Source organism: Scardinius erythrophthalmus (genome assembly GCF_964197995.2).
Source record: "Scardinius erythrophthalmus genome assembly, chromosome: 1".
NCBI lineage: Eukaryota > Metazoa > Chordata > Actinopteri > Cypriniformes > Leuciscidae > Scardinius > Scardinius erythrophthalmus.
In genome coordinates this window covers 5,717,994-5,732,596 of record NC_138221.1, presented here as the reverse complement: position 1 = coordinate 5,732,596, position 14,603 = coordinate 5,717,994, and the positions used below count along the sequence as shown (strand labels likewise).

Sequence of the window (14,603 nt, the reverse complement as noted above, 5' to 3'; positions counted from 1 at the left end):
TGTTACACGTCACCACGTAGGCTCACAATTGGCCGAAGAAGGTCATGTGTGTGTTGCGTGATGACGTGCAACACAGACGCGCTACGCAAAAACACTACGAGGCCCAGAGAGAAGGAATTGAATAGTGGAATAAAGTCGGTATTTTTGTTTGTTTTTGCGCACAAAAAGTATTCTCGTCGCTTGATATACTTAAGATTGAGCCACTGGAGTCACTTGGACTATTTTAACGATGTTTTAATAACTATTCTGGGCCGGTGAGTTTCGGTCACACTGGAAGCCTATGGAAGAGTCAGAATTCTGTCAGATTTCATCAAAAATATCTTAATTTGTGTTCCGAAGATGAACGAAAGACTTACATGGTTGGAACAACATGACGGTGAGTAATTACTGACAGAATTTTCATTTTTGGGTGAACTAACCCTTTAACAGGTTAAAACTAAACTGAATTTGAAAACAAAAAGTCAAAACGAAATAAAAATAAAAACTAATGAAAAATGCAAAACTATAATAACCCTAACATAGACGGATGTAGTGCTAACTGTGTTAAGAGTTTTGGAAAATTGTTAAAAGTATTGAAAAATCTGTCATAGCAATCGTAAAAAAAAACTATAGCAGTACTTCTTTTAATAAACACAAAACACTGGAGAACACATTGTGCAATGCAAGACAAAGAACTGAATAAACTGAGTGCTATATATAAACAGGCAAACAAAGGGAGCTAAATGAAACACAGGTGAACTTAATTAGTGACTAACTGACTATCATGGTTAACTTGTAGCTCAACATGAGTTCCTATAAGAGCAGCCAAAAGGAACATTCTCTCAACCCCAGGTCAGGACTGCACACAGATTAAGTGTTGTAGTATTTTTGTGACTGCAATATTCAGGCTCCACACGGATTGAGGACAACTTTTCAGCTGTACGGTAGTGCACCTTTGTTGTTTTAGGCTTGTTTTGTTTTTGTTTTCTCCATTCCATTTTCTCCATCAACTGACTTGATTTAGTACAACTAAAAAAGTTTAAGCAAAAGTATAGATTTTGTCTTTTATTTTACCTGTCCTTGTGAAAAATATCAGACATCAACTTTATATCTAATATTGAATAACATGTAGGCTACAACAGATCAAATTAAGTGTACTTTAAAGCACAACAAAAAGATTTTCAAAACATAATGTACTTTAAAGTAAAACTCTTAGTTTGGCATTACTTTTTTTTTAAAGTGTACATGTACTTAATGTCACTCCTGCCAGCAGAAGCCCTATCATGACCACCAGAGGGCACTTCTCCCTAGACCTTTTCCATTTCCATAAACCTTTGCCTGGACTCATTTTAGTGTGATTACATCCACCTGTATGTCATTGGTTTGTATTATAGGAACTTTGGCTGGCAGGTGTGACGCTTATGGAAGTGTACGTGTGTACACTTAAGTGGCTTTTTATAATTCATCAGTGCTATTATCTGCAAGTTATTATTATTATTATTATTATTATTATTATTATTATTATTATTATTATTATACTTTCAAGATACTACAGGTACACATCCAATACCAATAAGCTAATTTTTAATTTTATTATTTTCACAAGGGTACATAGCAATTCAAAAATTATAGAGTTTTCTAGACCGCAACATGGTGTCGGCCCACATCTGGTACACATGGATTACACACGGCCCAGATGTGGGCTGGATCTGGTTGCTGTCTGGGTTCTTGTATGGTTTTTCCATTGCAAACTAATCTGGTTGTGCTATTTTTACCTAATGCAACTTCCATTCTCAAAGCTCCCTGCAACAAAGCTTTGACCTTTTATCAAAAATATTACGTTCTTAAACCAAATGGCATGATTTCACTGAATCCACTTTTCATTGTAGGCTTTAAAGATCAACATGGAGAAAATCATCCTAATGTTCCCTCTGATATTGCTGGTGCTGCATATACAAGGAGGAGAGTTCCACAAGGAGGAGTGTTTGCCTGCCGAAGCTCCACAGCCGGAAGTCGTGGAGTTCGACAACACCATCTATGCCACTTGTGAAGTAACTCCCAGCCCCAATTTGCCACGTAACCAGCCAAAGATCTTCGGGCAAATCCTCTTCAAGCAGGTCTTCCCCAATGGAGATTTAGAAGTGAAAATCAACCTCCGTGGTTTGCCTGCCATCGATCGTCAAGAGCGTGCCATGCACATCCATCAGTATGGGGACCTCAGTCAAGGCTGCATCACTGTTGGTCCTCATTATAATCCAAACGGCGTTGACCACCCTCATCATCCTGGAGACCTGGGCAACTTTGCTTCCGAGAAAGGAGTTATAAGGCAGTTCCTGACGCTTCCAGACGCCAAGCTCTTTGGGCCTTATTCCATTCTGGGACGTGCGGTGGCGGTTCATGAGAAGGAGGATGATCTGGGAATGGGTTCAGATGAGGAGAGTAAACTCAGTGGGAATGCTGGACCGATAATTGCTCTCGGTGTGATTGGTATTACTACTCCAAGTCTGTGGCAGAAGACTGAAGTGCCCCCCAAGAAACCATGTGGAGGAAGGCACTGAGAGTCAACGATGAGGGAGTCGGATATGGTGGAAGGGCAGATTCAAATGGGATAATCATGATTTTCCTTGTGTATTCTTTGTATGTGTCCTACATTAAAGTATATTTCAGAACCTGAACATTCCCATGTTTTTTTTTTCTTGGTCATTTCAGAGGCTTTTTGGCCAAAGCTTCCAATAGTAAATGCACTCTTAAAAATAAATGTAGGGTGAATGCAGGCAAAGTGGGCTGTTTAGTTTGATTTACTGTGCTCAATGGGTTAACACTTTCAGAGAATGACAATGGCCTTTAATTAAAGATACACTATTTCTTTAAATGATACAATGGTTTAGGTTGATGCAATATGACACTGGAGGGTGTGGCTAGATCTCAAGGGAGGACACCTTTATTGTTCAAGGTAGACATAACCTCTGACGTAAGATTTTATTTTCGAAATTATAAGGTTTCTCGCTAAATGTCAACAAATGGGTATATTATTCTGACAGTTTACTACAGTTAACAGGGACTCAAAATGCAAAAAAATGTCTTGGTTTTCTTGTAAGGTGTTTAAAGCTAGAATATGTATGATTTTTGTAATAAAATAACCAAAAATCACTTGCAAAGTGTGATATATTTCCTGCAGTTGTGTACTTCCAGTATCCCAAAAGTTCCCAAAGATTTTTAATTTCAGAGAAATTCCAATTTTAAATCAAAGCTGCAAGCAGCATTTATCGGGGTTCAAGCATTTAAGGCCTTTAAGCACAAATGCATAAAAAGACTAAGTTTTATTTGACAACCATTTAACCACTGACGTCATACATGGAAAAGACCATTTCCAGCCAATTTAACATAGGAAATATATGGTTTTCAAAGCTTTTTTAACAGTTATAGTGCCACCTATGGTCCGATCTCCATAAAATTGTGCATGCTTGTTTACAATGTTATTTCACATATGTTTACCAATTTTCATTAAGTTCTGAGTTTTTGTTTAGGATTTACAGGCTTTCGAGTGAATTTTGCCACGCCCATTTTCTAAATGACCGTGTTATAGCTGTCCAAATGCAAAAGTTTTAGCACTTCGTGCTTTAACCCGTAATAATGACTCGTCCATGTTCACTTGTCGCCTGTCAATGACATAATATCCGCGTTATCCCTGGTTTCCGCTCGTACTGCCATAGTAACCATGGCGACAACTGCGTTACGTCTAGCGGCACGTTCATGGAGTTGTTTCATTCAAACATTATGGACCATGGCAAGCAGACTTTGGGACAAAAGGAGAACTAAAACGAGGATCAATATCGGCGTGGTGTTTTGGAGATGCCACAAACTTCGACTTGACAGAGACGTCTTGCATGTACTTTATTAGACAGCTGAGCAAATGTACATAAAACTAATCAATGTCATATAGCTCAACATGATGAAACGTTAGAATATGATCAGTATGTTATTCTAATGTTCATCTAGCTTACTGCTAGTCTCATACAGACAAACAAACGCATAGAATAACATTATAACTTTCAACACACTCAAATGCAGTTTAGTGTGATAGTTTAGACCAAGTGAAACAGCTCTGCGTTACCTCACAAGTTTAATTCACCAAATAAACTGACTTGTTAACCCTTTTCCACCAAGGCAGTGCTGGTGCTGGTTCAGAGCTAGAGCCTAGTTTCAAATGGGTTCTTTGTTTTTCGACACCCAGAGCACCAGCTCTGAACCAGGAAAAGTGGTTCTTAAGTAGCACCAAAACATTGCTGGTCTAGAAGTAAGAACCGCTTGCGTCAGGGCCTGGGGACGGGGTTACCGTGACCAACAAGACGAACAGAAACTTGTGACCGCCATATCTCAAATAGCAGCTAATCGAGCTAATAACAGCTTGATTGTAATCTCCGTCTATGCAAGTTATGGTCGAGCTGCACGAACACGTTGGATTCGCCGTGTTTGGATGCCGATGTCGGGTCGCAAAGCCATGAGCATCAATAGTAACGCAACGAACTCCATTGTTGATGGAAGGCTTGTTCGAGATGCATCAGAGCGGCACGGACCGATCGGAGCTGCGGGAGTGTTTGGAGAGCATACGAGTCCTTGTGCTTTTGGATTGCTTTCGCCGTGCTTTGATGTCATGAGCCGATCGGTCTGCGAGAAGCCGAACCATCTCGAACAAGCCTGGTGTGTTTGTGTTTGGCGCTGCCACGCTAGCATTGCTGGGCAACATGAGATGTATACAGTGACCTTGTGTTTGGCAAACCGGATCTTAGAGAGCTCGTCAGACGAACCAACTCCGGACTGGCAATACTGTAGCTCTGGCTCTGAACTGGCACCTGGTTCATGCTGGTGGAAAAGGGGTATTTGTGAGTATTAATTCAACACTTGCGGGTAGATCAGTAGAATGAAATGTCCTTATTCCTTTATATCCGCAGGACTCGCATGTGGCTCTGATATCTGTCTCTCATTGGCAATGACGACAAGTTCCATAATTCCGCTTATGCGTCATCAACCTACACCTTTGTTATTGTAAGAGGTTAGCAAGCCTGGTTAGTACCTGGATGGGAGACCTCCTGAGAAAACCAGGTTGCTGCTGGAAGAGGTGTTAGTGAGGCCAGCAGGGGGTGCTCACCCGTGGTCTATGTGGGTCCTAGCGCCCCAGTGTAGTGATCGGGACACTATACTGTCAAAGAGCACCATCCTTCCAATGAGACGTTAAACCGAGGTCCTGACTCTCTGTGGTCATTAAAAGTCCAAGGATGTCCTTCGAAAAAGAGTAGGGGTGTAACCCCGGCATCCTGGCCAAATTTGCCCCTTGGCCTCTGTCCATCACGGCCTCCTAATCATCCCCATATACTGATTGGCTTCATCACTGTCTCCTCTCCACCATTAAGCTGGTGTGTGGTGGGCGTTCTGGCCCAATATGGATGCTGCACATTGGTGGTGGTTGAGGATATCCCCCCTTCCATGTAAAGCTCTTTGAGTACCCAGAAAAGCGCTATATAAATGTAACGAATTATTATTATTATTATTAAAATGTAGATGCAGAATATAACGCTTTCAAATATGGACACAATTTAAGTTCATCTTGTAGAGTTCATTAAGATATCTGATATTCAACTTTCATAAAATTTCATGTCAACACAACATGTTCTAGTTGTTTTGAACTTTACACATGCATTGAGTGAACTGATGAGTATTACTCATCATAGCCCATCTATGTGCTTTTGGGTCTGTTGAATATGCTGTGGAATATGTTTGTGTGATGTGTTAATAAATCATGTGTTTTTAAGATCCAGGATCATTTTTGATAAATTAGGGATGGGTCACATTACCTGAAAAGAAATTTGTCTGGAGTGCATGATCTCAAAATTTTTATTGGTATATACCTTGCAAATAACACATATCAACTGTATTCAAAATGAAATATTAAAGTCGGACCTTAAAGTTAACAAAAGTAATAAAAAGAAATAAACATCTAGGTACTGTATCTATGTAAATGACAAGTGTCCCACCTTACCTGCATTCAATCTACTAAAAGGGGATTTTAACATCGATGCCATAGAAGAATCATTCCCTCAGAAATTTGTACTTCTGCCTTCAAAGACAAGTACAGTTTTTTCAGTACTTTTAACAACTTTCCTAAACTCTTAACGCACCAACACACCTACTACACACAATTGGCAAAACAGTTTATTTCATGCTCAAAATCACACACTGTAAACTAAACTCCAACACTAATTTTCTAAATACAATAATACACTATGCCTACCAGAACACTGCAAACATGTCTCAAAATCAAATCATTTTTTAAAACACTAACATATGTAACAGCTGTCCAACAGGAAGATTTAGTCAATCATAGCACAATGTCATAAAAACACTAACATCAGATGGAATTACAGAAACTGCATTATTGTATACGTGTCAGGTATGCCCTTATACAACAGACAGTATATTGTATTGATCATAGTTTGTGTTTTGCACTGCAGTTTCTTTTGAAGCCTCTCTACATTTTTGTTTTGTTGGGTTTACTGTAGGTCTTTTGCTGCAGAAATTCAATAAAAAAAGACCCATCTCAGAGTGCTTTATAGAATGTACGGTTACAGTATACCATATGGTCATGCGATTGAAAGAAACTTAACACCTGAGTGTGTTTCCTAGATGGGAATCAGCTGTGATTTATATTATTGCATAATTGTTTCTCAGTAACAATAGGATAAAATACAGGGGATATATTTGGGTTTCAATTCACAATATAAACAGCTGTTTACCTTGACTTTAGCCTGTAAGGTTCAGAACATGGTGTTATCTGTTCTGACACACATTGTTTAAAGCATCGGTAAATTTGGCAGTAAAAATCCATTGTTTTGGTCTTGTTTGAGCTTGTGTGTAAAAGAAGTTCAAGCATTTTAAATTTGTGTTAATTGTATGCATTTTGTGTTAAAGCAACAAGAAATGTGTTAATAGTATAGGTTACATAGACGGATGTAGTGCTAACTAACCGTGTTAAGAGTTTTGGAAAATTGTTAAAAGTATTGAAAAATCTGTCATAGCAATCGTAAAAAAAAAACTATAGCAGTACTTCTTTTAATAAACACAAAACACTGGAGAACACATTGTGCAATGCAAGACAAAGAACTGAATAAACTGAGTGCTATATATAAACAGGCAAACAAAGGGAGCTAAATGAAACACAGGTGAACTTAATGAGTGACTAACAGACTATCATGGTTAACTTGTAGCTCAACATGAGTTCCTATAAGAGCAACCAAAAGGAACATTCTCTCAACCCCAGGTCAGGACTGCACACGGATTAAGTGTTGTAGTATTTTTGTGACTGCAATATTCAGGCTCCACACGGATTGAGGACAACTTTTCAGCTGTACGGTAGTGCACCTTTGCTGTTTTAGGCTTGTTTTGTTTTTGTTTTCTCCATTCCATTTTCTCCATCAACTGACTTGATTTAGTACAACTAAAAAAGTTTAAGCAAAAGTATAGATATTGTCTTTTATTTTACCTGTCCTTGTGAAAAATATCAGAATCAGAAAATCTTGCCTTTATATTTAATATTAAATAACATGTAGGCTACAACAGATCAAATTAAGTGTACTTTAAAGCACAACAAAAAGATTTTCAAAACATAATGTTCTTTAAAGTAAAACTCTTAGTTTGGCATTACTTTTTTTTTTAAAAGTGTACATGTACTTAATGTCACTCCTGCCAGCAGAAGCCCTATCATGGCCACCAGAGGGCACTTCTCCCTAGACCTTTTCCATTTCCATGAACCTTTGCCTGGACTCATTTTAGTGTGATTACATCCACCTGTATGTCATTGGTTTGTATCATAGGAACTTTGGCTGGCAGGTGTGACGCTTATGAAAGTGTGTGTACACTTAAGTGGCTTTTTATAATTCATCAGTGCTATTATCTGCAAGTTATTATTATTGTTATTATTATTGTTATTATTATTGTTATTATTATTGTTATTGTTATTGTTATTGTTGTTATTATTGTTATTGTTATTATTGTTATTGTTATTGTTATTATTATACTTTCAAGATACTACAGGTACACATCCAATACCAATAAGCTAATTTTTTATTTTATTATTTTCACAAGGGTACATAGCAATTCAAAAATTATAGAGTTTTCTAGACCGCAACATGGTGTCCAGATGTGGGCCAGATCTGGTTGCTGTCTGGGTTCTTTTATGGTTTTCCGTTGCAAACTAATCTGGTTGTGCTATTTTTACCTAATGCAACTTCCATTCTCAAAGCTCCCTGCAACAAAGCTTTGACCTTTTATCAAAAATATTACGTTCTTAAACCAAATGGCATGATTTCACTGAATCCACTTTTCATTGTAGGCTTTAAAGATCAACATGGAGAAAATCATCCTAATATTCCCTCTGATATTGCTGGTGCTGCATATACAAGGAGGAGAGTTCCACAAGGAGGAGTGTTTGCCTGCCGAAGCTCCACAGCCGGAAGTCGTGGAATTCGACAACACCATCTATGCCACTTGTGAAGTAACTCCCAGCCCCAATTTGCCACGTAACCAGCCAAAAATCTTTGGGCAAATCCTCTTCAAGCAGGTCTTCCCAAATGGAGATTTAGAAGTGAAAATCAACCTCCGTGGTTTGCCTGCCATCGATCGTCAAGAGCGTGCCATGCACATCCATCAGTATGGAGACCTCAGTCAAGGCTGCATCACTGTTGGTCCTCATTATAATCCAAACGGCGTTGACCACCCTCATCATCCTGGAGACCTGGGCAACTTTGCTTCTGAGAAAGGAGTTATAAGGCAGTTCCTGACGCTTCCAGACGCCAAGCTCTTTGGGCCTTATTCCATTCTGGGACGTGCGGTGGCGGTTCATGAGAAGGAGGATGATCTGGGAATGGGTTCAGATGAGGAGAGTAAACTCAGTGGGAATGCTGGACCGATAATTGCTCTCGGTGTGATTGGTATTACTACTCCAAGTCTGTGGCAGAAGACTGAAGTGCCCCCCAAGAAACCATGTGGAGGAAGGCACTGAGAGTCAAAGATGAGGGAGTCGGATATGGTGGAAGGGCAGATTCAAATGGGATAATCATGATTTTCCTTGTGTATTCTTTGTATGTGTCCTACATTAAAGTATATTTCAGAACCTGAACATTCCCATGTTTTTTTTCTTGGTCTTTTCAGAGGCTTTTTGGCCAAAGCTTCCAATAGAAAATGCTCTCTTAAAAAAAATGTAGGGTGAATGCAGGCAAAGTGGGCCGTTTAGTTTGATTTACTGTGCTCAATGGGTTAACACTTTCAGAGCATGACAATGGCCTTTAATTAAAGATACACTATTTCTTTAAATGATACAATGGTTTAGGTTGAAGCAATATGACACTGGAGGGTGTGGCTAGATCTCAAGGGAGGACACCTTTATTGTTCAAGGTAGACATAACCTCTGACATAAGATTTTATTTTTGAAATTATAAGGTTTCTCGCTAAATGTCAACAAATGGGTATATTATTCTGACAGTTTGTTAGTACAGTTAACAGGGAATCAAAATGCAAAAAAATGTCTTGGTTTTCTTGTAAGGTGTTTAAAGCTAAAATATGAATGATTTTTGTAATAAAATAACCAAAAATCACTTGCAAAGAGTGATATATTTCCTGCAGTTGTGTACTTCCAGTATCCCAAAAGTTCCCAAAGATTTTTAATTTCAGAGAAATTCCCATTTTAAATTAAAGCTGCAAGCAGCATTTATCTGGGTTCAAGCATTTAAGGACTTATTAGTTTTATTTAAGTTTTATTTGGCAACCATTTAACCACTGACGTCATACATGGAAAAGACCATTTCCAGCCAATTTAACATAGGAAATATATGGTTTTCAAAGCTTTTTTAACAGTTATAGCACCACCTATGGTCCGATCTCCATAAAATTGTGCATGCTTGTTTACAATGTTATTTCACATATGCTCACCAATTTTCATTAAGTTCTGAGTTTTTGTTTAGGATTTACAGGCTTTCGAGTGAATTTTGCCATGCCCATTTTCTAAATGACCGTGTTATAGCCGTCCAAATGCAAAAGTTTTAGCACTTTGTGCTTTAACCCCTAATAATGGCTCGTCCATGTTCACTTGTCGCCTGTCAATGACATAAATATCCGCGTTATCCCTGGTTTCCGCTCGTACTGCCATAGTAACCATGGCGACAACTGCGTTACGTCTAGCGGCACGCTCATGGAGTTGTTTCATTCAAACATTATGGACCATGGCAAGCAGACTTTGGGACAAAAGGAGAACTAAAACGAGGATCAATATCGGCGTGGTGTTTTCAAGATGCCGCAAACTTTGACTTGACAGAGACGTCTTGCATGTACTTTATTAGACAGTTGAGCAAATGTTCAAAACCCGCATGGTGTTATCTGTTCTGACACACATTGTTAAAGCACACTTTTACACTGAATGTTTGCTGCTTCAATCCAGATGAGTACGTTGTTAGGCTATTTACTGTATGTAGGGTGACCACCTGTCCCGCATTGCATTGTACTGCACAGCATTTTCACCCCTTGTCCCGCACGTCGCATATTGAGAAAATGTCCCGCATTTTCATCAGTCTGTCGGTTTTTAATAATCATATTAAGAAAACGTGCATGCTTTCTTTTGCCTTTTTAAGAAAGCATTTTCTTTATTATTTTTGCGGCATAGTTTTTCACCTATATTTAACAGCGCTTCCTCAGAAGTAGGCTACAAATACAACCGCCTTCTTTTAAATCCTATCCAAAGGTTGAAAGTAAAGGAGTAAACACGGTCACTAGTACGTTTTGACGGCTGTCAATCAAAATGTGGAGCGGTGATTCGTTCAATGTGTTCCCTGTCAGAAAACAAATGTATAATTCGGTCAATTAAAATAAAAATTTAACAGAATTTATCAACTTGTTGCCAGCTGTCGTTGTTTTGATTCACATCCTTTCTAAAAAATATGAAAGTTTTTGGTTTATAAGACATGTCAATGATCTAATTTCATGTTTTATATTTTATTAGTTCATTATTTATTTTGTTGGATTTTAATTGGACTTGGTCAGAACTGTTTCAAAAATAGTTATCTGCATGATGCTGCTGCCTTTGGGCTCAGTGATGTTGAATTTAAATGACATGTCAAATTAAGACATGTAATGTTACATTGTGATATAATGGTGTTTTCTGGAAGGGACTAAAGAACAAAGCATTTTTATCAGCTGAAAGGCAGAATACAAATGTTTTTTTATTAAGTTAGATAAGCATTAAATAACAGTTTCAGGTTATGTTTTAGTGTTGGTAACATGTCCAGCATTGTCCCACACAAACGTATAATCGTCCCACATTTGGTTTGTTTGATGTGGTCACCCTACTGTATAGGGTAAATTTAGTATAGGGTGAACTTTTTGAATCTTACTCCTGACAAATAACCCAAATTACAAAAAAAGACTAAAACTAACACTAAAACTAATAAAAACTAAACTAAAACTAAGCATTTTCAAAAAATAAAAACTAAACTAGCAAACCCACTTTAAAAACTAATTAAAACTAAACTGAATTTGAAAACAAAAAGTCAAAACGAAATAAAAATAAAAACTAATGAAAAATGCAAAACTATAATAACCCTGGGATGTAGTGCTAACTAACCGTGTTAAGAGTTTTGGAAAATTGTTAAAAGTATTGAAAAATCTGTCATAGCAATCGTAAAAAAAAACTATAGCAGTACTTCTTTTAATAAACACAAAACACTGGAGAACACATTGTGTAATGCAAGACAAAGAACTGAATAAACTGAGTGCTATATATAAACAGGCAAACAAAGGGAGCTAAATGAAACACAGGTGAACTTAATTAGTGACTAACAGACTATCATGGTTAACTTGTAGCTCAACATGAGTTCCTATAAGAACAGCCAAAAGGAACATTCTCTCAACCCCAGGTCAGGACTGCACACGGATTAAGTGTTGTAGTATTTTTGTGACTGCAATATTCAGGCTCCACACGGATTGAGGACAACTTTTCAGCTGTACGGTAGTGCACCTTTGCTGTTTTAGGCTTGTTTTGTTTTTGTTTTCTCCATTCCATTTTCTCCATCAACTGACTTGATTTAGTACAACTAAAAAAGTTTAAGCAAAAGTATAGATATTGTCTTTTATTTTACCTGTCCTTGTGAAAAATATCAGAATCAGGAAATCTTAACTTTATATTTAATATTGAATAACATGAAGGCTACAACAGATCAAATTAAGTGTACTTTAAAGCACAACAAAAAGATTGTAAAAACATAATGTTCTTTAAAGTAAAACTCTTAGTTTGGCATTATTTTCTTTTTTTTTTAAGAGTACATGTACTTAATGTCACTCCTGCCAGCAGAAGCCCTATCATGGCCACCAGAGGGCACTTCTCCCTAGACCTTTTCCATTTCCATGAACCTTTGCCTGGACTCATTTTAGTGTGATTACATCCACCTGTATGTCATTGGTTTGTATCATAGGAACTTTGGCTGGCAGGTGTGACGCTTATGAAAGTGTGTGTGTGTACACTTAAGTGGCTTTTTATAATTCATCCGTGTTATTATCTGCAAGTTTTATTTATTTTTATTTATTATTATTATTATTATTATTAGTGTAATTTCAAGATACTACAGGTACAGATCCAATACCAATAAGCTATTTTTTTATTTTATTTTCACAAGGCTACATAGCAATTCAAAAATTATAGTTTTCTAGACAGCAACATGGTGTCGGCCCACATCTGGTACACCTGGATTACACACGGCCCAGATGTGGGCCGGGTCTGGTTGCTGTCTGGGTTCTTGTATGGTTTTTCCATTGCAAACTAATCTGGTTGTGCTATTTTACCTAATGCAACTTCCATTCTCAAAGCTCCCTGCAACAAAGCTTTGACCTTTTATCAAAAATATTCCGTTCTTAAACCAAATGGCATGATTTCACTGAATCCACTTTTCATTGTAGGCTTTAAAGATCAACATGGAGAAAATCATCCTAATGTTCCCTCTGATATTGCTGGTGCTGCATATACAAGGAGGAGAGTTCCACAAGGAGGAGTGTTTGCCTGCCGAAGCTCCACAGCCGGAAGTCGTGGAGTTCGACAACACCATCTATGCCACTTGTGAAGTAACTCCCAGCCCCAATTTGCCACGTAACCAGCCAAAGATCTTTGGGCAAATCCTCTTCAAGCAGGTCTTCCCCAATGGAGATTTAGAAGTGAAAATCAACCTCCGTGGTTTGCCTGCCATCGATCGTCAAGAGCGTGCCATGCACATCCATCAGTATGGAGACCTCAGTCAAGGCAACATCACTGTTGGTCCTCATTATAATCCAAACGGCGTTGACCACCCTCATCATCCTGGAGACCTGGGCAACTTTGCTTCCGAGAAAGGAGTTATAAGGCAGTTCCTGACGCTTCCAGACGCCAAGCTCTTTGGGCCTTATTCCATTCTGGGACGTGCGGTGGCGGTTCATGAGAAGGAGGATGATCTGGGAATGGGTTCAGATGAGGAGAGTAAACTCAGTGGGAATGCTGGACCGATAATTGCTCTCGTGTGATTGGTATTACTACTCCAAGTCTGTGGCAGAAGACTGAAGTGCCCCCCAAGAAACCATGTGGAGGAAGGCACTGAGAGTCAAAGATGAGGGAGTCTGATATGGTGGAAGGGCAGATTCAAATGGGATAATCATGATTTTCCTTGCTGTGTACTTCCAGTATCCCAAAAGTTCCCAAAGATTTTTAATTTCAGAGAGATTCCAATTTTAAATCAAAGCTGCAAGCAGCATTTATTGGGGTTCAAGCATTTAAGGCCTTTAAGCACAAATGCATAAAAAGACATTAAGTTTTATTTGGCAACCATTTAACCACTGACGTCATACATGGAAAAGACCATTTCCAGCCAATTTAACATAGGAAATATATGGTTTTCAAAGCTTTTTTAACAGTTATAGCGCCACCTATGGTCCGATCTCCATAAAATTGTGCATGCTTGTTTACAATGTTATTTCACATATGCTCACCAATTTTCGTTAAGTTCTGAGTTTTCGTTTAGGATTTATAGGCTTTCGAGTGAATTTTGCCACGCCCATTTTTTAAATGACCCTGTTGTAGCCGTCCAAATGTAAAAGTTCAAAAGTTTTAGCACTTTGTGCTTGAACCCCTAAAAATGGCTCGTCCATGTTCACTTTCGCTCAAACATTATGGACCATGGCAAGCAGACTTTGGGACAAAAGGAGAACTAAAACGAGGATCAATATCGGCGTGGTGTTTTGGAGATGCCACAAACTTCGACTTGACAGAGGCGTCTTGCATGTACTTTATTAGACAGCTGAGCAAATGTACATATTAGACAGCTGAGCAAATGTACATAAAACTAATCAATGTCATATAGCTCAACATGATGAAATGTTAGAATATGATCAGTATGTTATTCTAATGTTCATTTAGCTTACTGCTAGTATCATACAGACAAACAAACGCATAGAATAACATTATAACTTTCAACACACTCAAATGCAGTTTAGTGTGATAGTGTAGACCAAGGCTGCGTCCGAAACCGCATACTTCCCTACTATTTAGTATGGGAAAAAGAGTA

General features: G+C 38.3%; 3 protein-coding genes across 8 annotated transcripts; all 3 read left to right on the top strand.

Moving 5' to 3' along the window:
• The first annotated feature begins 706 nt into the window (after nt 1-706).
• On the top strand, nt 707-2,667 carry LOC308688448 (extracellular superoxide dismutase [Cu-Zn]-like). Of its 5 annotated transcripts, none has more exons than XM_081361474.1 (2): nt 707-918; nt 1,869-2,667. In XM_081361474.1, the coding sequence occupies exon 2, from the start codon at nt 1,884-1,886 to the stop codon at nt 2,535-2,537; it is 654 nt and encodes a 217-aa protein (XP_081217600.1). In that variant the 5' UTR covers nt 707-918; nt 1,869-1,883; the 3' UTR covers nt 2,538-2,667. The 5 variants fall into 5 exon arrangements, with proteins under 5 accessions (XP_081217600.1, XP_081217601.1, XP_081217602.1 ...); XM_081361475.1 differs by having other exon boundaries at nt 721-923; nt 1,869-2,652; XM_081361476.1 differs by having other exon boundaries at nt 725-831; nt 1,869-2,652.
• Nucleotides 2,668-7,187: 4,520 nt separating this feature from the next.
• Nucleotides 7,188-9,149, top strand: LOC308691659 (extracellular superoxide dismutase [Cu-Zn]-like). Of its 2 annotated transcripts, none has more exons than XM_081367123.1 (2): nt 7,188-7,381; nt 8,366-9,149. In XM_081367123.1, the coding sequence occupies exon 2, from the start codon at nt 8,381-8,383 to the stop codon at nt 9,032-9,034; it is 654 nt and encodes a 217-aa protein (XP_081223249.1). In that variant the 5' UTR covers nt 7,188-7,381; nt 8,366-8,380; the 3' UTR covers nt 9,035-9,149. The 2 variants fall into 2 exon arrangements, with proteins under 2 accessions (XP_081223249.1, XP_081223250.1); XM_081367124.1 differs by having other exon boundaries at nt 7,271-7,386.
• A 2,752-nt stretch (nt 9,150-11,901) lies between these two features.
• Nucleotides 11,902-13,992, top strand: LOC308692705 (extracellular superoxide dismutase [Cu-Zn]-like). Its single transcript, XM_081368986.1, has 2 exons — nt 11,902-12,023; nt 12,973-13,992. The coding sequence occupies exon 2, from the start codon at nt 12,988-12,990 to the stop codon at nt 13,564-13,566; it is 579 nt and encodes a 192-aa protein (XP_081225112.1). The 5' UTR covers nt 11,902-12,023; nt 12,973-12,987; the 3' UTR covers nt 13,567-13,992.
• Nucleotides 13,993-14,603: the final 611 nt, after the last annotated feature.